The 24,296-nt window shown below is 39.7% G+C and overlaps 1 protein-coding gene across 1 annotated transcript in view; it reads right to left on the bottom strand.

Moving 5' to 3' along the window:
• LOC126947460 (X-linked retinitis pigmentosa GTPase regulator-like) overlaps nt 1-18,274 on the bottom strand; it is a 71,723-nt gene extending 53,449 nt beyond the window's left edge. The window contains 8 exon segments of the mRNA XM_050778096.1: nt 960-1,129; nt 7,749-7,880; nt 7,883-7,897; nt 9,249-9,407; nt 11,449-11,513; nt 13,315-13,405; nt 13,851-13,976; nt 17,868-18,274. Coding sequence (XP_050634053.1) covers nt 960-1,129; nt 7,749-7,880; nt 7,883-7,897; nt 9,249-9,407; nt 11,449-11,513; nt 13,315-13,405; nt 13,851-13,976; nt 17,868-17,895 — 786 coding nt within the window. The 5' untranslated portion in view covers nt 17,896-18,274.
• Nucleotides 18,275-24,296: the final 6,022 nt, after the last annotated feature.

The following is a 24,296-nucleotide window of genomic DNA, read 5'->3' on the forward strand; positions in this document are numbered from 1 at the left end:
TGTTAAGGTCAGGCCAGATGTGGTGGCTCACGCCTGTAATCCCAACACTTTGGGAGGCCGAGGCGGGTGAATCACCTGAGGTTAGGAGTTCGAGGCAGTCTTGCCAACATGGCAAAACCCCCTCTCTACTAAAAATACAAAAATTAGCAGGGCATGGTAGTGGGCGCCTGTAATCCCAGCTACTCAGGAGGCTGAGGCGGGAGAATTGCTTGAACTCAGGAAGCAGAGGCTGCAGTGAGCTGAGATCGGGCCGTTGCACTTCAGCCTAGATGACAAGAGTGAAATCCGTCTCAAAAAAAAAAAAAAAGTTAAGGTCATGAAAATATAAATTACATTAGCAGAATTCATTTTTTTCTACTTAAAAAAATTATTTCATAGACCAGAAATATATATTAAGTATAGAAATAAAGGGTGAGAATCTTTTTGGGTTTTTTTTTTTTTTTTTTTTTTTTTTTGGAGACAAGGTCTAGCTGAGACCACACCTGGCTAATTTTAGTAAAGTTGGGGTTTCACCATGTTGCTCAGGCTGGTCTCAAACTCCTGGGCTGAAGAGATCTGCTTGCCTTGGCCTCCCAAGATGCTAGGATTACAGGTGTCAGCCATTGCACCAGGCCCCAAAAGTGAGAATCTTAATAGAAAGAGATGCAAAGCCACCTGACACGAGGTGTCTAAGAGTCAAACTCATAGAGGCTACGAACAGAATGGTGGTTGCCAGGAGCTGAGGGGAGGCGGGAAAGATGAGTTACCGTACAGTGGGCATGAAGTTTCAGTTATTCAAGATAAGTTTCAGACACCTGCTGTACAATAGTGGTGCCTACATATAAAAATACTGTATTATACACTTAAAAATCTATTAAGAAGGTAGTTCTTATAGCAAGTATTCTTACCACAATAAAAAAAAATGAACACTAAAAAAATTTCATTAGTCTCCACAGAAAGCAGGGAACAGAACAGTGGACTGCATCCATATCTGTGAGAACCACAGTGTGCTCTCCGCCACAAGCTACTTGGATCACCTTCTCAGGAATTTCAGACACCAGCTGGGGTGTTCTGTGATTGCTCAGGAGCTGATTAGGAAGACCTAACTTCCCATTCTCAGGTTCTCCAAACATATATAGCTCACCATCTGCTATTGAAGGAAAAGTACAGTGATTAGTGATGACATACATATGAACAAAAAGCTGATCTTACCTTCAAAAAAATGTTTTGACAAGGATAACTTAATACATTTGACCTTTCTTGAGATATTTTCACTGTATGATAAGGAAATAAAGCTAGATTTTCTTTTCCCCTTGATTATTTTAATCCAGTAATTTTCATGAAAAATTCATGACTACCACTACTAATAAACAACTAGAAATCATTTTAGTGCTTTCACAAAAGTGAAGAATATCTTGTGTCTTCTACTTACTTAAAGCTCCCATAAAAACACGAATTTTGTCTTGCTCCCTACGGTATCCCCAAAACCTAGCAGTGTCTAGAACAAGCATTTAATATTTGTGGAATAAATGAATAAATAATTGCTTTATATGAAACTGGTTTAGAAAACTCACTTATGTGTGTAGTAAATATGTTAAGTAAATCCTAACATAGCAGATTTTACCCATTTAGATGGTATTTCCTCCAAAGACGCTTACCAAAGAGTTCCTGACACTTAATCACTGCCCTGTCCATACTAACACTATTAATTTGCTTCTTTATTACATTTATCACATTGTATTATGACTGTGAACTTCTTGAAAGCAAGAACTTTCTTATTCATTTCTATGCAATTAACTGAGTTCTATAAAGTAGAATTTAAAAATCTTGTGTAAGTATATGGTCCAATCTCAAGAATGACATAGAACACATCACCATTGGTATCAGCAAAGAGACAACAGAGCAGATCTGCTTGCTTATTCTTTGTAAGTCTCTGAGAGAACCATGATTGATCCTTGCCCAACCCCTGAGAAGGTGGCCCCTGGAGTGTTCTTTATATGAATGATTAATGACTTTGTTATATATACCAGAGCAATGAACTATGCCAGATTAGGTTTCTCAGGGCTGCTTGCACAAACATTAACATTGATGATGCGCACCTGGCTTCATTATTGAGGGTCCTGAGTTTCAGCTGCTGTGGCCAGTTGCTAGCAGGTGGTGCCTATATGACCAGCCTGCTAAATCCCCTGGAAGCACCAGAATGGGTTTCCCTGGGCAGAGACATTCCACACATGTCCCTGTAGTTCACTGCTAAAAAGAAAACATGCCCTGTGTGGTTTCCTAAGAGAAAGTACTAGGAAGTCCAAGCACGACTTCTCTGGACTCCACTGTAGATGCTTATCTTTTCCCCACTTTTTCTTTTTGCTTTGTATCCTTTGCTGTAATAAATCTTATTCATAAGTATAATCTGCTATTGAAGACTGTGAGTCCTTCTAGAAAATCACAGAACTTCGGGAAGGTGTGGGACAGCCAATGCACAAGATATGCACCACTTGAAACTTGCTCAAATACTGTAAACACAGCTATATTGATTTTCTGAATTGATCTGCACAGAAAATGAAGTTTTATGGACCACAGTTTTCTATGAAGTATTTAGCAAACACTGACACAAAAGTGGTGTCCAGTAAGTTAGCACCCTTCCATTCTCCCATGCTTGTTGCCTCCCATAGAAACTGGTTCCTAAGTCCTGATGAGTCTCTCTCCATTTCTGTCTATAGATGGATTCCTGATTCCCTTTACACCTTAACATGAATTTTCACCTGGACCAAGTTTCTCAAATGTCTTTCCTACCTCTAGTCTAACATATCCACACAATATCAGATATATCTTCCAAAAACAAGGCTCTAATTATGACACTTCCAAATAATAAAAAAAAAATACATGTATCAAGTATAAACTGCAGACTGTTACAAGAGACCTTCCATATTAGGTCCCCGGACTACTAACCAGTCATATTTCTATCTACTCCCAAGCTGGTGACTCTCTTTTGAGTCACATCCTCCCTTGAGAATTTGATGACAGCTCTATAAAAAAAAGTACACATCCCAGCAGGGTGTGATGGCTCACACCTGTAATCCCAGCACTTTGGGAGGCCGAGGCTGGCAGATGGCTTGAGTCTAAGAGTTTGAGACCAGCCTGGGCAACATGGTGAAACCCATGTTTCTACAAAGAATACAAAAATTAGCCGGGTGTGGTGGCATGCATCTTTGTCCCAGCTACTCAGGGGAATGAGGTGGGAGGATCACTCGAGCCCAGAAGGTCTAGGCTACAGTGAGCCGTGATTATGCCACTGCACTCCAGCCTGGGCAACAGACTGAGACCTGGCTCAAAAAAAAAAAAAAAAAAAAAAAAAAAAAAAAAAAAAAAAAATGCACCTACCAATTTTAGCATATCATTTTAGGGGTTCACATTCCTTTAGGATCCATGATCCCTAACCTCTAAACAAACAACCTCTAAACAAACTCAACTATGCAATAATCTCCAAATACATGATTTACTTTTCTGTCTCTTTATCTCTGCACATGTTTTTGTCTCTGCCTGGATTGTTCTTCCCTCATCTCTGTCTCTCTCAGAGTTGCTTCCATCTTTCATGGTTAATCTCAAATACCACCCTTTCTCTGAAATATGTCCTGATGTCCTTAACAAGAAATAGTATTTTTTCTTTCTTGATCTCACGTAAGACTCTGCTATCAAATGTCTTATGTTACCAATCATGGTCTGCTGTATATTGCAGTTATTGGTCTAGCACAGTAGTGAAAAGTATGTGCTACCGAGTCAGACTGCCTTGTTTGCATCTGGATTCTGCCACTTACTCAATCATACTGAGCAAGTTGTTCAATCGCTAGGCCTGTAACATGGGGATAAAAGTGCCTATGTGATAGGGTTGTTTCATAGGAATAACTGAATTAATGCATTCAAAGGCACTTAGAACACAATCAGTGCCTGGTCATTAGTAGCTGCTACCACATCCTCCTCTTCCTCTTGTACATGGAGAGAAACTGCATGTCAGTAGAAGTTGTTCTGGCTTTTAGAGCTGGAAGACTGGAGTTCAAATTCTGATTCTGCAACTCAATTGCAGCATCACCTTGAATAAAGCTGTGTTCGAATCCTGCCTGCATATACGGAATCAGAGATACCACCACCTCTCTCTCAGAGTGGTTGGGAGATTAAATGAAATCTATTTGTACTTGAAAATGCTTTGTACATGGAAAACTATACATCCTATAGTTTGACTGTAAACTCCAGAAGGGCAGGTACTACATTTTAATCAACTTGGTATTGTAAGAAATAGCATTTAAAATGACTTTTACATAGTAAGTTGCTGAGGTTTCTCACAGTGTCAACTTTTTAAAGTAAAATGTTTTACCTATAAAGCAGGGGTGTCCAATCTTTTGGCTTCCCTGGACCACACTGGAAGAACTGTCTTCGGCCACACATTAAATACACTAACACTAACGATAGCTGATGAGCTAAAAAAAGAAAAGGTCTGTGCATAAATCTCATGTTTTAAGAAGGGTTACGATTTGTGTTGGGCCACATTCAAAGCCATCCTGGGCTGCGGGTTGGACGAGCTTGCTATTAAGGGTAAGAAGATATTTTCCTGTAGCTTATCAGTAGGACCTTCCTTAAAGGGGAAGGTGAGTGCTTTTAATCCATATAAAATGTTTTATTTAATTTCAAGGTCTTTTTCTTATTTATATATAAAAAATAAAATAACATTTATCATGAAGAACAAATAGGTCATTTCATATCAATTATATCTACTTCACTTAGGTCTATTAATTTTTATAAAATCTGGATTCTTCAAACTATCTACCTGGCTCTGATAGCTACCTTCCCCAGGATTCTGATCTTAAGCACACTGCCAAGTCTCTATTCTCCAGTCTCTGAAGATTGCTCCACAAATTCCTGCCCCCAGTTCCCATGACCCCAACTCATTTGCTTATATCCCCTATTGTACTACACCTAAATCAGTGAATCATTGGTTGAAATGCTCAGACCCAACCATTAACATATCAGATGAAAAGACACAGAAATCAGGGATAATACCTGAAAACTCCATAGATTTTACCTATAACATCTAAAAATTGAATATTTTATATAATTTATAATATGAACTTGAATTGAGAACATGAATTTAAAATACGAACATGAGCATTTAAACATACTAGTAGGTGAAAAATCTGTAGGAAGTCTTAAACGTAACTATCTTAGTAATATGTTCTGCATTTTTATTAGGAAATAAACTATTCTGTTTGGAGGTTCCTCAAAAAACTAAAAACAGAGCTACCATATGCTCCAGCAATCCCACTGCTGGGTATATACCCAAAGAACAGAAACTGGTATATCAAAGAGATATCTGCACTCCCATGTTTGTTGCAGCACTGTTCACAATAGCCAAGATTTGGAAGCAACCTAAGTGTTCATCAACAGATGACTGAATAAAGAAAACGTGGAGCTGGACGCGGTGGCTCAGACCTGTAATCCCAGCACTTTGAGAGGCCAAGGTGGGCGGATCACCTGAGGTCAGGAGTTCAAGACCAGACTGACCAACATGGTGAAACCCTGTTGCTACTAAAAATACAAAAATATTAGCGGGCATGATGGTTGGCGCCTGTAATATGAGCTACTCAGGAGGCTGAGGCAGGAGAATCACTTGAACCCGGGAGGCGGAGGATACAGTGAGCTGAGATTGCACTACTGTACTCCAACCTGGGCAAAAGAGCAAGACTCTGTCTCAAAAAAAAGAAAAAATGTGGTACTTATCCACCATAGAGTACTATTCAGCCATGAAAAAGAATGAGATCCAGTCATTTGCAATGACATGGATGGAACTGGAAGTCATTATGTTAAATGAAATAAAACAGGCACAGAAAGACATATACTGCATGTTCTCACTTATTTGTGGGATGTAAAAATCAAAACAAACTCATGGAAATAAAGAGTAGAAGGATTGTTACCAAAGGCTAGAAAGGGGAGTGGGGTGTGTGTAGGAGGGTAGGTTAATGGGTCCAAAAATTAGAAACAATAATATCTAGTATTTGACAGCACAACAGGATGATTACAATCAAAATAATTGTACATCTTAAAATAACTAAGAGAGTATCATTGGATTGTTTGTAACACAAAGGGTAAATGCTTGAGGGGATGGATACCCCATTCTCCACGACGTGATTATTACCCATCACATGCCTGTATAAAAAATCTCAGGTATTCCATATATATATACATAAAATGTACCCACTACATATATATATATAATGTACCCACTATATATATATATATTATGTACCCACAAATACTAAAAATTAAAAATAAAGAATCTGCTTTTTCTGATCTACAAATTCAACAGAGAAAAAAAATGCTTTTCTATGTAACACTTTCATCTATCATGAAATACATATTAAGTAAAACCCCTTATACATGAGTTATTTCCAAAATTTGTAAAAAGTTGCTTTAAGTGATTAAAGTCATAAAATAATGGCTAGTGTGAAAATTACTGACAGTTCATATCAGCTGATGTAAATGAATCTCAGCAAAATGCTTGGTATAAAAGTTCATTTTATGTACAAACCTGTGAATATGCTAAAAAACATTCCATCATCTACCTTAAATGGGTGAATTGTAGGGTATGTGAATTATACCTCAATAAAGCTGGGTTTTAATTTTTTTAAAAAGCATAAAAACACACCAAAAAAAAAAAAAAAAGCTCAATGTAATGCCTGTTGGTTAAGATGAACTATTCCAAAAAAAAAAAAAAAAGCTCAATGTAATGCCTGTTGGTTAAGATGAACTATTCCACTTGTTCACCTAATGGCTAATGCAGAGTTCATTCACACAATTCATTCTGGCAGTTTTCTTAAAGTCCAAATACAAAACAATACTTTTGCTTGGTATTTTTATCATTTGGCTGCCTTTTTTTCCCATTTGTGTTTTTGTTTCCTGTTTTTTGTTTCATGAACAAAGCAAGTACAGACTATACCAACCCCAGGAGCCAAAAGTTGCCAATAAGTTGGTAGGTAGTGTTGCCCCAAGGAATGCAATCAATTCATCATTCATTCACTTTCTCCTTCATTCAATAATATTTATTGATTATCAGTTTGTTCAAGACACCAGGGATGCAGTGGTGACAAATACTGACAAAGTCAGGTTTACTCTCTCTTGGTATCATGCTGCTGCCAATTCACTGGTAACTTTGGGGGGCACTGAGATGGGTGAATTACCACTTTCTAACCCCGAGTCTGTGGTACATGAAATAAAGAATAAATGCTTAAAATAAATCTTTAAAGATTTGTCTAAGAGGGTCCATAAACTATTTCCTCTAGGTATTTTTACTATTAAAAAATCCCATCAATTAGATGCAAAGTCATAATCACACTTCCTCTGTTATTACTAGTGTAGATATAGACTATAACAGCTAGAGCCCAACATTTCAAATATTTTAACTAAGATAGAAAAGGTTGCCAGTAGGTCCAGGAAAGGGAGAAGTTGGGAATGCTGAGAAAGTCCTCCCAAAGGAAACCATATCCCACGCTGAGCTCTCTATATTCACCTAAAAAGTGATCATGTCAGACACAGTTTGAAATTATGAACTCTTATTATATAAATGGGGAAATACTGTGACCTAAAACAGACCAAAACAATTTCATTACATGAACAACCATGGCATTATTTCTATAGAACCAGAGAATATGTTACATCATTTCATTATTAATTTAATAATAACACAGATGTGGGAGATAACATGATGACTTCAAAATGTGTCTTACTTGTTACAAAAGCTGAATGGTAATATCCACAAGAGATCCAGGAGACAGGTTTTCCAATGGTCACTTGATGAGGGACACCGACATTAGTTACATTTTTTAAACCAATTTGCCCTTCAGAATTGTCACCCCATTAAAAAGTCTTCCATCCTCTACAAATAAAAATACAAGGGGGAGAAAAGGTTTTAAAAGGTAGTCAGGCTCTGAAGCTATTATACTTCCAAAAGACCATTTATTTTATAGTTCATAAAAATTATGTATCTTAACAATAAAGTACTACTAAGACATTTACACCAGTTAGCTACTTAAGAGTTCAATTTATATTGTGAAATACTTCTATAATGATAAAGAACACAGAACAGCCTGATTGTAATCACTTTAGTCCTGGCCATATTTTTATCTCAATAGCAAAGACAGAATGCCCTTTCCTACCATCACCCTTTCCCATTCTAATGTCTCTAAACAGAAATGTTCTCCTCCTTCCAAGCAGTCTACCTGCAACTGAACTGAAAGACAGCACAGGTCACATTAGACACCTGCAGGTCAAAAAAGCCTGGAAGACCTTGCTCTTGAGAGTGCTGTGGAAATGTTTTGGAAAAAAAGAAGAGAAGAAATGTATTCCACTACATATTTTTTTCCTTACAATTTAAACCTGAAAACACAGAAGCTAGCCTTAGAGGATGAAGATATAATATCATGTAAAACATCTCAAAAATAGGTAACTTATATAATTTCTGATAAGGGTTTTGATGTCAGAAAAAATCTAGGAAAAATATTTTAGAAAGGAATTCTCAAGATTTATTTATATATTTTAAATAATTTAAATTTTGAAGTGGTTTAATAATGCAAAACAAATAAATGAAAATAACAACTGAAAGGATGTCAAAATGCTAACTTAAGGGCTGACAAAATCCAAAGGATAGAGCTTCAGATACAACTCTGACTTTCCTGATAGAGTAACACCGGATGTTACATAGTCTCCTGCTTGAAACAAAGCAGCTAACCAGCAACTTCAGTGAGATCAAGCTGATCTTGGCTCCAAATTTTAAAGAAATGTCTCATATGGGCTTTTGGTAGGGAGGGTAGAGAGGTACAATGACTGTTACAAATCACATTTTAACACCATATGCTGCAATAGATTTCTGTGGATGTTTCTGATAGCAACTTCAGCTAAAACTGTAAGTAGAACTTTAAGAGCACACAATGAAAATAATATTTAAGAATATCTAAAGGAGTAGATGGAGAGCATAGCTTAGAGCTTATTTGCCAATTACTTTTAAAATGTATATTTAAATAAGCACAAATAAGCATAAAATAAGCATAAATAAGCATAAAATTGCAGTATGTCAAGATTTAAAGTTATATTTTAAATGTTTTCTGAAAACACATAGATAGTCAATGAAAGAAAACTAAACAGCAATGCTCCCTTCAGTTTACTGAGTTGGCATATATTGATCTACAGGAAAGGAATGTGTCCCAGACTGAAAAAGAAACAAGCCTCACCAGTTAGGGGAGCTGAAGTATTAGATCCAGCAGAGAGCTGTTTAATCTTATGCTCGGATGTAAAAAAGCTAATTACATGAAAAGTATTTCTTTCTTCAGTGTCACCCAGCCCCAACTGTCCTTCATCATTTCCACCAGTTGCATATACATTGCCTCCTTCTGCACATGGAAAAGAAAACATCAACAGACTATAGAGTCCCCCTTTTTATGAGACAGGTCAGTGTATAGCAGCAATTTCCTCTTTTAACAGTGAAGAAAGTTGAAAGCTATCATTATCCTATTATTTGGGAGACAACTTCATTTCATCGTCAAAATACAACAAAACAAGCAAGGTCACATATTTTTGTGAGATGTTAAAAATCAATCTAGAATGTAACTAGCAACTGAAATGAACAGAATGAATGGAACGTATTTCTTGCTAATATAGTACTTTATTAATTCAGAGTAAAAACAAGGAAAGTAACTTCCAAACTAGTTTAAAATGCAAATCTATTTTAAAAGAGATGTGTCCATTAATTTTAACTTCTGTACCCATTAAAGCTAAGATATAGTATAAATAAGTAAAACGAGGCAAATCCAAGAAGAATCTAATTAGAAACATGATAATTCTATGTTGTATTCATTTTAACTTCCTAGCTAAATAAGAAGTCACTATAGCACTCTGTTTAGGAGGAAAGACTCCAGAGCCAGACTGCTTGGGTGCAAATTCTGGCTTACCACTTACCAAAGCTGTGGGACTTTGGGCAAGCCATAACCTCTGTGTGCCTCATTTTCCTCATCTATAAAATGGGAATAATAATAGTACCTACTTCATAAGAGTTGTTATGAAGACTGAATTAGCTGAGATTTGTAAAATTCTTAGAACAGCATTTGCCTCATTTAAAGTACGTAAAAATGTTTGTTAATTACTCTGTTAATTAAATAAAAAGTACATCATGCCTAGATTATACACATTTCCAGTAAGTTGTAAATTAATGAAGATTTTTAACACATAATTAGTTAGCTACGTCATAAACATATACACGAAGTTAAAGCCTTGCTAAATTATAGGGTAAAATGAGGGCAGAATCAGCCTGAGTTAGTAAAAATTTTAAAGTTATTGTTATTTTTATTTTTTGTTTTTAAGAAAAGAGGAAACCTAATTGGGGAAACAAGATTAGCTTTCAAATGGAAAATACATACAAGGTCATGAGAAATTGGAGTGCACAATTTAACACACATGGAGCAAACCAGAGTTGGTGAGATTGAAATAATTCAAACAAATAAATGAACACAACGTTGAACAGTCACAAAATGTTCCATGGAAGAAGTAACACTTAATGGGATCTCAAAAGATAATCTGAAAAGCCTAAGAGAAAGAGAAAAGACACTTCAGAAAGGGAAAGGTATGGAGAGGTGGAGAGCAGCTGACACAGTGAAAACATCCTGAAGACAGAATAAGTGGTTGGGGGCGCGGGGCAGGGGCAGGGGGAAGGTGGTAGGAAGAACTGCTCAGTGGTCAGGTCCTGGAGGTCTAGTTGTTACCGCAGCATTTGCTGAAGATACTACTCTTTCTCTATTGAATTTCGCATCTCTGCCAAAAATCAAGTGGGCATATATATACGGGTCTACTTGCAGACTCTATTCTGTTCCATTAATCTTTGTCTATCTTTTTGCCAATACCACACCGTCTTGATTACGGCAGCTTTACAGTGAGTCTTGAAATCAGGTAGTCCCAGTCCTCTAATTTTGTTATTTTTCAAAATTGTTTTGGCTCTTCTATGTCAATTGTTTTCCATATAAATTTTAGAAGCACTTTGTTAATTTCTACAAACACACATACACACACAAAAGCTGGTATGGGTTTTGATGGGAATTGTGCTCGCTCACATCAACAGCCTTCCGGGTGCCTTCCACTCAACCTTAGTAAGGAAGAGTTCTAGAAGAGCAAGAACAGGAATAACCAGCCCCTAAGGTGGACACACAGGTTAGGAGATGCTGTCCCATGATATAATCCAAGAAAAGAAGCTTTTTCTTCAGCCATTTGACATTTATGTGTATATTTGCAAAGGCAAATGTGTACTAGCCATTGACATTTTCAAAAACCCTAATTTTACTGTTGCCAAAGTATAATCTCTATTAATTTTACAAAACCACGTTACTGGAATGAGACCTCAGTTCTCAAAGTCAGGCAGGAAATCATACAGGTTGAGCACTATACCTGTTGACACCAGGGTGTGGTTCCTTCCACAGGCAGCTAATTTCACCTTTTCAGGTTTTAGAGCTAAAAATATTTAAAAATGGGACAATTATTTTACAGCAATGAAAATGAACAGTAGTCCAGGACAAATGGTAACTAAGTGATAGAACCGAGATTTAATAGCAGGCTTGTCTGATTCCAAAGTCAATGTTCTTAACTAGCAAACCAGAGGTTTTCAGAACTGGTTGTGTACCATCATAACCAGTGGAGCTTGAATACAATATAGATATCTTAGCCCCATCCCTAGGGAATCTGAGTCAGTGGGTCTAAAGTAGGGGCTAGACATCTATATATGTATATTTTTAAACTCCACAGGTAGGCCAGGTGCGGGGGCTCACACCTATTATCCCAGCACTTTGGGAAGCTGAGACGGGTGGATGGCTTGAGCTCAGGAGTTCCAGACCAGCCTGAGCAACACGGTGAAACACCATCTCTACAAAAAAAAACACAAAAATTAGCTGGGTGTGGTGGTGCATGCCTGTAGTTTCAGCTATTCGGAGAGGGGGTGCTGAGGTGGAAGGATGGCTGGAACCCAGGAGGTTGAGGCTGCAGTAATCAGAGATCACGCCACTGCACTCCAGCTTGGGCAACAGAGCGAGACCCTGTCAAAAAAAAAAAAAAAAAAAAAAAAAAAAAAAAAAAAAACAACTTCACAGGTAGTTAATATGTGCTGAGACTCACTGTATTCTATTATGCTTCCTCCTCACCAATCTAATCCCTTACCTAACCTGCCATCACCGTTATCAAGCTCACCTTCTACCACATTCAATGAAAAACTGAAAGACCAATATTGATAGGTATACACCTATGAATCAAAGTTGTTCATTCATTCATCTACATATTCAAAAAACATTTAAAGAACATCTCCTAAGTGCTTGGCATAGGGGCTGCAAAAAGATGACTAAGATAGAATTCCTGGTCTCAAGGATCCCATAGTCTAAACAATTCTGTTAGCTTCTCTATTAGATAAGATATTTGAGAGTAAGGGTCATGGTCACTGTGAATATCCCCAAGTGCTTAGACTGTGCTCAATAAATACTTTTTGAACACATGGAATACTTTAAAAGTTCCATAACAATTCCCATAAACAGCATGAATATGACAAGCTACACTGATATTTTGAGCTGAAATTGAAATTTAGCCAGGAAGATAAAAAATACTGCTCTTACTACATCTCAAGGAATCTCCATCATCCTTTCAAGTTTAGCTGATGTTCACAGGTTATACCCAAACAGAGGTTTTGCATATAACATCCAGAAAGCTTTGTAAGGGTATTATATATCTAACATTTTCTGGAACACTCCTGATTTCAAATATTTTGTCCTGTTGTTCTTTTACACTAGTACTAATCAATCCCTAGTCTCGATGTTTTGTTTACTTCACCTAGTGACTATATAAAGCGGATAAGTATGTTTTATAAAACCAGCAACTAAATAGAAGCATAATGTCCACAACTCTATTAAATGAGAAAAGCTCAAAATTCTAACATACGTTTGTTCTCTATATATACAATAACAGTAATATGTAAGTAGTTTTACAAACAAGCAAAAAAAAAAAAAAAAAGGAGGGGGGATGTTCAAATGCAATACTGTAAAATCATTACTTCCTTTGTGGTGCCTGGACTTAAAATCAATCTGATTTTTAGACCCTAACATACAAAAGCAGTTCTGAATATCATATAAAAGATAAGTTAAATGCTAATAATATTCAAGCAAATGTCAGAAAATAAACAACTAGAGGCTTTATTATTTATGACATTAAAGAAGTACACAGTCAACATAAAAACACTTTATACAGTTTGTGAAAAGGTAAAAAGATCTCAAATCTTTGACACATGTTGGCTTGCTGATGGCTGACTTTGATCCTAATCCTAACTGACCCCAGTTGTTACTACCAAACACGTAAAGTTTATTATTTCCTGGTGGGACGGAAAAAGAAATAATCAACTGAAGCATTTTTCACACAATGTAAGATGAGTCATCACAAAGCAATAAAAAGCTATACTTTTTAAATGTCACTGCTTTTCTGTGTTGAAACAAGTTACCTTGTTCATCTATGTATAACCAGAGTCTATTAGGTGGGAAAGAGTTTCTAAAATTATACAGTAACAGTTTTTTAATTATATTGAAATAGATTCATTTCAAGAAAGTTGTGTGTATAGAAAATCATACTTAAATATACTAAAGAAACTTAAAATTTAAAAGACACTCCTGATGACTTATTTTGTGAAGAATTCTCTGGCAAAGTAAAAAACAACACTTATGATATATTTTCAACATGTTTAAAACACAGCAGCGTATCTATAACATTATATTTAGAATTTTCTAAGTATTACTGTCCTCATTCAGGATTGTAATACTAACCGGTAACAACAGCAGTATGTTCATCTCCACATGAAAAATGTACAGGGACATCATTTTTAAACCAGAATTTACTGGGATTATTTTCAGCAAATTTACTTTTCCCAAATGTAAACACAGCACCCGAATCTGCAAATATAAGATGGTCTCTATTTTATAACTTTTACTATGTTGCCTGTTATTTAAATACCTTTTCAGTAACTTATCCATACAAACCTCTTGTTTCATGACAGCTTTGCCCCCACTCTGGCAATGTTTAAGCCTTCCTTCTTCCACCTTAATTCAGTCTTTCTTATTCCTCAGACTCCATTATAGTTTTACCTCTGAAATCTACTAGATTGAACATGTATTACTCATATACTGGCACAAAGTAAGAAATACACTATCACAAGGAAGGCAGTCATCTATTACTAATAGTTCTGCTGTCACCAAGTAGATGTCTATTCCCTGGAATGAAATGGTACAATTTGTGCTAGTCTTGCTCTGGTTAACACCTCATGGTCTGGCCTCTGACTGAGAGCTTTTCTCAAAACACAAAAACAGGACAGTACTTAGCTTCCTCATTAACTTCATCAGGATATCTATGGGGAGAGTCTCTATCAGTCAATTTGGATTTTCTCTGGTCCAGTTTTTCCAAGGAACCTCCAGCTGTTCTTATGCAAGGGAAACGACGTTAGCCCAAATGGTGAACTCTTTTTATTTTTGTTGAGACAGGGTCTCACTCTGTCACCCAGGTTGAAGCGCAGTGGCCCAATCACGGCTAACTGCCGCCTCGACCTCCTGGGCCCAAGCAATCCTCCCACCTCAGCCTCTAGAGTAGCTAGGACTATAGGCGTGTGCCACCATGTCCAGCTAAATTTTGTAATTTTTGCACAGACGGGGTTTTAGCATGTTGCCCAGGCTGGTCTCAAACTCCTGGGCTTAGGCTCAGGTCTCAAACTCCTGGGTTCCTGCCTCGGCCTCCCAAAGTGCTGGGATTACAGGCGTGAACCACGACAACTGGACAAAATGGTGAACTCTTACTTTCTCTGTTGGTAATCCCAATGAATACCCATAAAACCAGAGACAGCACAGAGAGAAACAAATTACTCCACCACTATCTCTTTCATTTGAACCAAGGGAAAGCAGCTAGGAAAAAAAAAAAAAAAAAAAAAAAAAAAAAAAAAAAAAAAAAACAGGCTTTAAAGGCAACTAGGTATTCAAAGGTTGTTGTAAGGATTACATGAGATGACATGAATAAAGAACTTAGCTCAGGGCCTAGCATCCTCAAAGTGGTAGCTCATAGCTGCCTCTGTAAACTCTTCTTCCACCATAAGAGTTGGAAATGATCACTGGCTTCTCTGAACTATGTGATTTGTAGAATTTATATGGCAAATAATTGTGCTACCTAGCAATCTCTCTAATTAAACTGTTACACAAATCAGCAAAATTACAAATCTCAGCAAGATTTGTGTAACAGTTTGATTAGAGAGCTTGGTAGGTAGCATAATATGTAAGATGAGGTCCTCACAAAGCAATAAAAAGCTATACTTTAAAAATGTTGGCCAGGTGTAGTGGCTCACGCCTGTAATCCCAGCACTTTGGGAGGCCTAGGCGGGTGGATCATTCGAGGTCAGCAGTTTGAGACCAGCCTGGCCAACGTGGTGAAACCCCGTCTTGACTAAAAATGCAAAAATTAGCCGGGTATGGTGGTGGGCACCTGTAATCCCAGCTGTAATCCCAGCTACTTCGGGGGCTGAGGCAGGACAATTGCACAAACCCCAGGGGCGGAGGTTGCAGTGAGCCAAGATAGCGTCATTGCACTCCAGCCTGGGCGATAGAGTGAGACTCCGTCTCCAAAAAAAAAAAAAAAAAAAAAAAAGTCACTGCTTTTCTGTGTTGAAACACAGAGTTCACCATTTGTTACCCCAAATGTTGTTTTTTTCCAACTATTTTCTAAGGTTACAGAGGGTATAAACTGTCTGCACTACCCATACTGCCTAGCACAAAGTAGCCATTGTGTGTTCTACTTTTCACACAGAAAGGGTCCCCCTTACACACATGTATATTCGTAACTGTTCAATGTTTTGTTTAGGAATTCATCATAATGGTGAGTAGGTAGTCAAATATAACTTTCAACATTGTTAATATAAAAGACAGGTTACCCAAGTCGTCAGCAAAGGAGCACTTCAGCTTTTCCTGATTTCTGAGAATTCAGAATGTTTAGGGATCCAGTATAAAATGAAAAGATCCTCTCAACACAGCTACTCAGGAAGTTTCTAATTCTCATCTTACTCATGCACTACAGTCAGTCATAGAGATGTCTTTTTCTCTTTCCAGAAACAGTACATGGGAAAGGATGGTTTATCCTTCCCCCCAAAACAACATCACAAAATGCCACAGTCCTAGGAGATTGGGAGAGAAGTACACGGGGATGTTGAGATTTAACATTCTTACATCAAGTCATTACCTGATTTGAGTAGTATTCACAAACTGTTGTGGCACAGGATCATTTTGAAGAGAGACTAATTAGCAGTTCCCAAAAACCATTTAAACACACACATACACCAAATAGTAGGCCAGGTCCAGCTTTTGGGGAAATCCCAAGGGGGGTGATCACACATAAACTAATTTGCACCAGAAAGGAAAACATGGCGAATATAAGTATTAATAATAAATATTAATATGCAAGAGACTAGCCACTGTGGACAACTTTTTGAGAACCATTGTGAGGCATCTCAGTTCGACTAGGATCTAGAACAGACTCTGAGTTTCCCCAGAATGAATTATTTTAACATTTTAACTGTTTTGTCCTGGCTTCCCTGGCTTCCCTGATACCCTCATCCCAAGCCAAGGTTTGGTGGCTTTGCTCTGGCCCTGTAACATCTACTGTCAATTTGTATGGTCATTTTGTTCACCTTCCTGTATGTCTCACTAAATTGTGAACTGCAGGACAGGAATCTAAGTTCCGGCCAGGAGCATGGAAGAAAACATACATATTTCAGTGAGGGTATAATTCTGCTCAAACCCAGTGTTTTTTCAACATGGTCATGACCTATTAGTGGGTCAGAAAATCAATTCAGTGGATCACTATCAGCATTTTAAAAGAATGCATTATCAAAAAGCTGTGTGCGGAATCTAAGTGGTTAGAACAAGGACTGCATCACGAGACATCTATTTCTGTTACACGGTACGTATGGGGTATCGGGTCACAATGTCAAAAGTATTTCTAACTATAGAGCTCAGAAAAAAAGGCTAAAAAACACTCGCTAAAGGGTCCCTCTTCTTCCTCTTTTCCAATTTATTTCCTGTATCCCCTTTTACCCCGCAACCCTGATCACTCACTCTTTACCGCATTCAATACATAACCGGGAGCTCAGGACCTCCAAAGTGCACAAGTCTGGAGTCTGCACTTTGGGGAGTTTACAGATAGGTAAAAAGTGTCCCTGCCTGGCCGGGCGCGGTGGCTCACACCTGTAATCCCAGCACTTTGGAAGGCTGAGGCGGGCTGATCACCTGAGGTCAGGAGTTCGAGACCAGCCTGACCAACATACAGAAACCCCCTCTCTACTAAAAATACAAAATTAGCCAGGCGTGGTGGCGCATGCCTGTAATCCCAGCTACTCGGAGGCTGAGGCAGGAGAATCGCTTGAACCCGGGAGGTGGAGGCTGCGGTGAGCCGAGATCGCGCCATTGCACTCCAGCCTGGCAACAAGAGCCAAACTCCGTCTCAAAAAAAAAAAAAATTAAAAATTAAAAAAATAAAAAAAAAGGTGTCCCGCCTTCAAGAATCTCATCAAAAGCTTATTTTAAAAACATAAGAAAGTCAGGCACCCTCTTTCCCGTTCTCCTCCATCCTGTTCTTCCCGTGCGGTCCTCTGCCCTCAGTCATTCGTGGGAGCGCAACCAGCGATCCCGCCCCAGTCCGGTCGCCAAGCCTCGGGCCTGTCCCCTCACAGGGCGGATCCGGAGGCGGGGCCCGCCTGCCGGCCCGCGGACCCTCCCTCCCGGCCTTCCGCCACCGGCGCGGGCGCGACTCACCGGGCAACAGCTCTTCGGGCTCCTTCATGCCAAGGGCGGTACGGGCAGCCTGCGCCTGGGACAGGAGGCTGTAGAGGACGGTTTGGTCGAGGCTAAGGCAGCTACTCCGCCCCGACGCGGGCCGCAAAAGGCCCCCAGTTACGCATGGCGAAACTCCGTGGATCAACTACAACCGCGCTCCCGGAAGTCAACAAACAACCGCTAGGGGCAACGGGGGCGGAGCTTGGGAATGCAAGGCGGGGCAGGCGCCGCTGGGGAGGGGAACGGAGGCCGGGTGGCTAGTAACGGGTAGCCTCAGGCACAGCGGAGGGGCGGTAGAGACTACGCGCCCTCTGGCGGCCTGGAGCAGAGAGGCGGCCACGCCGCGCAGTGATGCCCTGGAGTCAACGCCCTCGTGCCGCTGGAGGTCCAGGCGCCGCAGGGACCCTGCCATGAGTGGCAGACGTCACAAATCTCATACCCCGTGACATAAGCAAACATCGACACATAATTATGACACTACTAGTAATAGTGACCAGCTGAAACATTAAAGGAGATAAGCACTCTGCTAAAGGCATCCCCAGCATCTAAACCAAGGTCTGGCCTATATTGAATGCTCATTACGTATTTATTGACCAAATGAGTACTATTACAACCCTGTAAAGTGGTTAATGTCACCCCTGTTTAAGCATGTGGAGATTATACAATAAGAGATCTGGAGTCTAGCGCAGCTAGTCCAGCCTGTAGTCAACAGAAAGTAAAAGCTGAGGTGTATGTGGTCCACTACTCACAGAACATGCACAAAGGGGTTCACCAGCAGCACAACATCATTGCTGTAGAATTTGCTCAGCGATGTTATATGATGCAGGGCTTCCCGTGCATCAACATTTGGCTATCATGAAATAAAGAAGCAAAAAGCCATCTTCCAGGATGAGCAGATTTATGTACACTTGGTAGTTGTGGACATGAGCTCTAGAATCAGACACAACTGGATTCAGAGATCCCTGAATTACTCGTGTGTGTTACCAACTCTTTCTCAGGAAGTTTGCATTAACATGAAGAGGGGACATTAAGCTATTAGTTACACAAATAATCCTTTACTTACAAAGCAATCTGGAGGTTACGAAGGAAGTGTTTAACAAGAAGCATTGACCTGGTGTAGAAGGTTAAGAAAGGCTTATCTGAAGAAAGAACATTAAATATAAGAACTGGGGAAAGAGAAGCCAGGAGGGGAAGAGAGCTCTTGGCAGAGAGTAAATTGTGTATAGAGGTTTGTAAGGAGCTTGACTCTTTAAAGGAACACCAAGAGGCGAGGCTGGTTCCTAGCAAGGTGGCAAGGTCTTGGGCCTATTAAGGATCTGAGATTTTATACTAAAGGCACTGTGAAGCCACTGAGAAGTTTTAGGCAGTAGAACAACAGAACAGGATCAGTTACGTGTGTCCCTGAAATCATTCTGCTTGGTCTGGATGCTATGTAGAGAATAAACTAGAGCAGTGAGAAGGGTTCAGAGGCTATTGCAGAATTTCAGATATGTGGTCAGGATGACTGGGAGTACAGTTCATTGGTGCCAGAGAGGAGTAGAAAGATTTGAAAATATTTTAGGTTGTAGAGTCAACAGGAAATGGTTTCTGACTATTGACTCCTAGACAGTGCTGGACTACCAAACAGTTCTAGAACAACAGCAAAGATGGGGCCCTAAATTATTTTGAAAAGGATTTGATATTCATTTTTAGAGCATCATAATTGTTACTATGGGAAAATTGGAATTTTTAAAGATTTACTTTATGATACGCAGTCATTTTTTTTTATTTCAAAATACAGTAAGGCACATTTTGGTGCTAAGCATCCCAGAAGATATTGATGCAGCCCTACTCCAAGGTTTCCAACATAAGCAAATAGCAGGAGGGGGGCACTATTTACTGAGATGGGGAACACTAAAGAAAGAACTGGTGACATTGGAGTTAGGTAAATGGGGCAAGAAGATCATAATGAGTTCATCCTTGAGCACACTAAAACATCAAATTGGAGGTGCTGAGCAGGTAATTGGTGAGCAGAAGCCCCAGAAGAAAGCACATATTCGAGGAATGACTGGGTCTATATAGTGAAAGCAGGCTTGAGATACTTGCAACACTGGAAAGTGACTGTAGAATTGAGGCAGTAGAATAGCGTTGGGAGTCAGGAAACCTAAGGCCAATTCATGCTGACTTCCTAAAACTAAATCAAAAGGAAAACCCCAACTTTCCACACCTAAGTAACAAAAGAACCAGAGGCTACTCCCTTTTCAACCACGACCCCCTTTTTTGCGTGGCAGACAGAAAGTTGAAAGATCTCCTGACCTCGTGATCTGATTAGTTGCTTTTTGCAACCAATCAGACAGTTGCTTTTTGCAACCAATCAGACATTTGCATAGGAGTATAACGCTGTAACTTCACTTTAGCCTCTGATTGGTTGCTTTCCACAACCAATCAGATGCTTGAATAGGGTGTAACCTTTGTAACTACACTTCAGCTTCTGATTGGTTGCAAGGCCACTACTTCATTTACATAGTAACCAATGGGAAATGTACCAATGGTTACTTGGGAATGGCACCAAGTAACCAATGGGAAACCTCTAGAGGGTAATAAAACCCCAGAAAACTCTGTAAAGGGACTCTTGAGCCCCTGCACTAGGGCTTGCCCCCACCATGGGGTTTTGCCACATTGCCCAGGCTGGTCTTAAACTTCTGAGGTCAAGCAATCTGCCCACCTCAGCCTTCCAAACTGCTGGGATTACAGGCGTGAGCCACTGTGCCTGGCCATCTATACTATTGATATATATGATCCAGAGCTATATAATATATATTGCAACCCCAGGCCATGAATTGGCACTGGTTCATGGCCTGTTAGGAACAGGGCTGCAGAGCAAGTGAAACTTCATCTGTATATACAGCCACTCCCCACCACCCAAGCTCCACCCCCTTGTCAGATCAGTGGTGGCATTAGTTTCTCATAGGAGTGTGAACCCTATTGTGAACTGCACATGGGAGGGATCTAGGTTGTGTGCTCCTTATGAGAATCTAACGCCTGATGATCTGTCATTGTTTCTTATCACCCCTAGATGGGAACCCTCTAGTTGCAGGAAAACAAGCTCAGGGCTCCCACTGATTCTACACTATGTTGTATATTTGTATATAACATCATGTATGCCAACATACATTTGTATATTTCATTATATATTACAATGTAATAATAATAGAAATAAAGTGCACAATGAATGTAATGTGCTTTAATCATCCCAAAACCATCCCCACCCCTCCCCTCACGCCCCATCCCCGGTCAGTGGAAAACTTGTCTTCCACAAAACTGGTCTCTGGTGTCAAAAAGGTTGTGGACCACTGATATATATATATATATGATATATATATAGCTATGCTGTAGCCCTAGATTTTTATATATATATATATATATATATATATATATATATATATATATAATTATAATGCTATCGTCTATCTCAGAAGGTGGTTGTGAAATATTAGGTAATGCATGCAAAACTTGTAGCTTGGTGCCTGGAATGATGGAGCACTCAACAGTGTTAGCTATTAATAAGGCAAAGGCAGCTCACTGTGTTAGCTATTAATAAGGCAAAGGCAGCTCACTGTATTCGTCAGCATAACCCATGCTATGCTGCAGCTCAAACAACACCCAAATCTCAGTGGCTTGACACAAAGAAGTTTCTTTCTCACTAATGCTACATTTCCAAAGTCAATTGGAGGATCTGCTCCAGCTGCTCAAGCAGGGGCTCAGGCTACATATAGAAGTTCAACTACCTTGTAGCAACACCATATACAACTCATGACCTCTTTGGTTGCTGTAGCAGGGCAAGAGAGAGAGGAAATTAGAAATGAAATGTTTAAGGCTGTGGTGCATGGTGGCTCATGCCTGTAGTCCCAGAACTTTGGGAGGCTGAGGTGGGTGGATCGCCTGAGGTCAGAGTTCAGGACCAGCCTGGCCAACATGGTGAAACCCTGTCTCTACTAAAAGTACAAAAAATTAGCTGTAGGGTACATGTGCATAACGTGCAGGTTTGTTACATATGGCCATGTTGGTGTGCGTGGTGGTGGGTGCCTGTAATGCCAGCTACTCGGGAGGCTGAGGCAGGAGAATCACTTGAACTCGGGAGGTGGAGGTTGCAGTGAGCCAAGATGGTGCCACTGCACTCCAGCCTGGGCAACAAGAAGAAAACTGTCTCAGCAAAAAAAAAAAAAAAAAAAAAATAGAGAAATAAACTGAAATGTTTCAGGCCACAAGTAACATGTTTCTCCTTCTCACAACCAATTGGCTGGATTTAGTGTCACGTGCCTCTGTGCACTGCAGAGAGGCTGGGAAACGTGGACATTCAGTAAGTAGTAAACACCTCTGCCACAATCCCCGCAGTCAGATGGTTTCAGCCTGTGGAGCCACCTCCCTCGTGTTGGAGAAGGCAGGTATAATTTTACATATATTTACATATCTTAACGGTCATGCACGCTTTTGATGTCCCCTTCATACACGGCCAAATATTCCTCTGCTCCTTAGGAAATCATGTTGATACACAGAAGCCATGACAAGTCTGACAACATGCCCAAGTCTTAGCAATTTCCTCTATTAATTCAAGTTGTTATTCATTTCTGGAGCATTGTATGTCAACTAGGAATAGAGGTGTATATGAACAAGGAAGACGTTTGATGGATTATGCTTCCTAGCTGTATTTGTTTCTTTCTCGACAGCATTCAACAAAACGTCCAAAGCTTGCAATTTTGAGTTGCATTACAGTGCAGCTGCCATCGCTGTTTATTTCTCTATGTGGAATCAGATAAACAGGTGTGTCTCTACAAACTCCACTGGGAAATCCCATAAACATATATATTTACAAAACAGATTCTAATTACCTCTTTGATTTCTAAACTTTTTAGTGCAGTTCTAGGATATATGATTTGAGGACTCACAGGTCCAAAGCCAGGGGGTTTTATTCATGAACAAGAAACAGATGGCAGGTACAGTCTACTGCACATTTTATTACGCCAGAGAAGAAATTTTGCACTTTCCTTCCTCAGGATAGAGTTTTTTTTTTTTTTTCTTTTTTTGAGATGGAGTCTCGCTCTGTTGCCCAGGCTGGAGTGCAGTGGCCGGATCTCAGCTCACTGCAAGCTCTGCCTCCCAGGTTCACGCCATTCTCCTGCTTCAGCCTCCCGAGTAGCTGGGATTACAGGCGCCCGCCACCTCGCCCGGCTAATTTTTTTTGTATTTTTAGTAGAGACGGGGTTTCACTGTGTGACCTTGTGATCCGCCCATCTCGGCCTCCCAAAGTGCTGGGATTACAGGCTTGAGCCACCGCGCCCGGCCAGGATAGAGTTCCAAAAGAAGAATTTTGAGGTATCTGTGACAGTAGTTGTATGAATAGGTAATGTCCTGAATGACTACTTTGAAGGACCATGTACTATGATGATAATGGCTTAGATTAATATCTCTTATTACATGCCAGATATTGTTCTAAGCACTCTATGTATGAACTCTTTAAATTCCCATATTACGGAAGAGAAAACTGGCATGTAGAGAGAGGTTAAGTTGCCCATGGTCTCTCAGCGAAAGCATGGCGGGGGCTGAGAGTTGAACGCAGGAAGCCTGGTTCCAGAATCTATGTTCCTAATAACTATACTCTACTGCGTCTTGAAAGAGCACAGAACAGTAGTCTTCAGACCTTTTAGCTTACACATCTTCATTTATAATCAACCAAAAGCCAGAAGACATGAGAGCTCATTAATGTAGCCCATGCAAATCAGCTTTCCTGGGTAGATATCTAGCACTAGAGGCGATCAGCTGGTGCACAGACTCAAGTTAGAAGATTGAGGAATGAGGCTGAGAAAAAAAGGCAGAGATCAAGGAAGATTACACAGCAGAAGCAATACATGTGTATTTATATATTTGTATGCATGTGCTACTGTACTACTATATTGTGTATATTGTAAAGCATACACAATAAACAAAAGATTTTAAAGGGTGTGATAAATAAACATAACTAAAAGTTATATTATTTGTTTTGATCCACCAAGATGGATTGTCTTGAGCATTTCCTAGGGCAGGGGTCCCCAACCCCCCGGGGCTGCAGACCTCTACCAGTCTGGTCCATGGCCTGCTAGGAACTGGGCCACACGGCAGGAGGTGAGCAGCAGGAGAGCATTACTGCCTGAACTTCACCTCCTGTCAGATGAATGAAGGCATTAGATTCTCATAGGAGCACAAACCCCATAGTTAACTGCGCATGTGAGGGATCTAGGTTGCCCGTTCCTTGTGAGACTCTAACTAATGCTTAATGATCTGAGGTGGAACAGCTTCATCCGAAACCTTCCTCATCCTCCCAACATTCCCCACCCTCTGGTCCGTGGAAAAATTGTATTCCAAGAAACTGATCCCTGGTGCCAAAAAGGTTGG

Source organism: Macaca thibetana, unplaced genomic scaffold (genome assembly GCF_024542745.1).
Source record: "Macaca thibetana thibetana isolate TM-01 unplaced genomic scaffold, ASM2454274v1 unplaced_scaffolds600, whole genome shotgun sequence".
Classification (NCBI taxonomy): Eukaryota; Metazoa; Chordata; class Mammalia; order Primates; family Cercopithecidae; genus Macaca; species Macaca thibetana.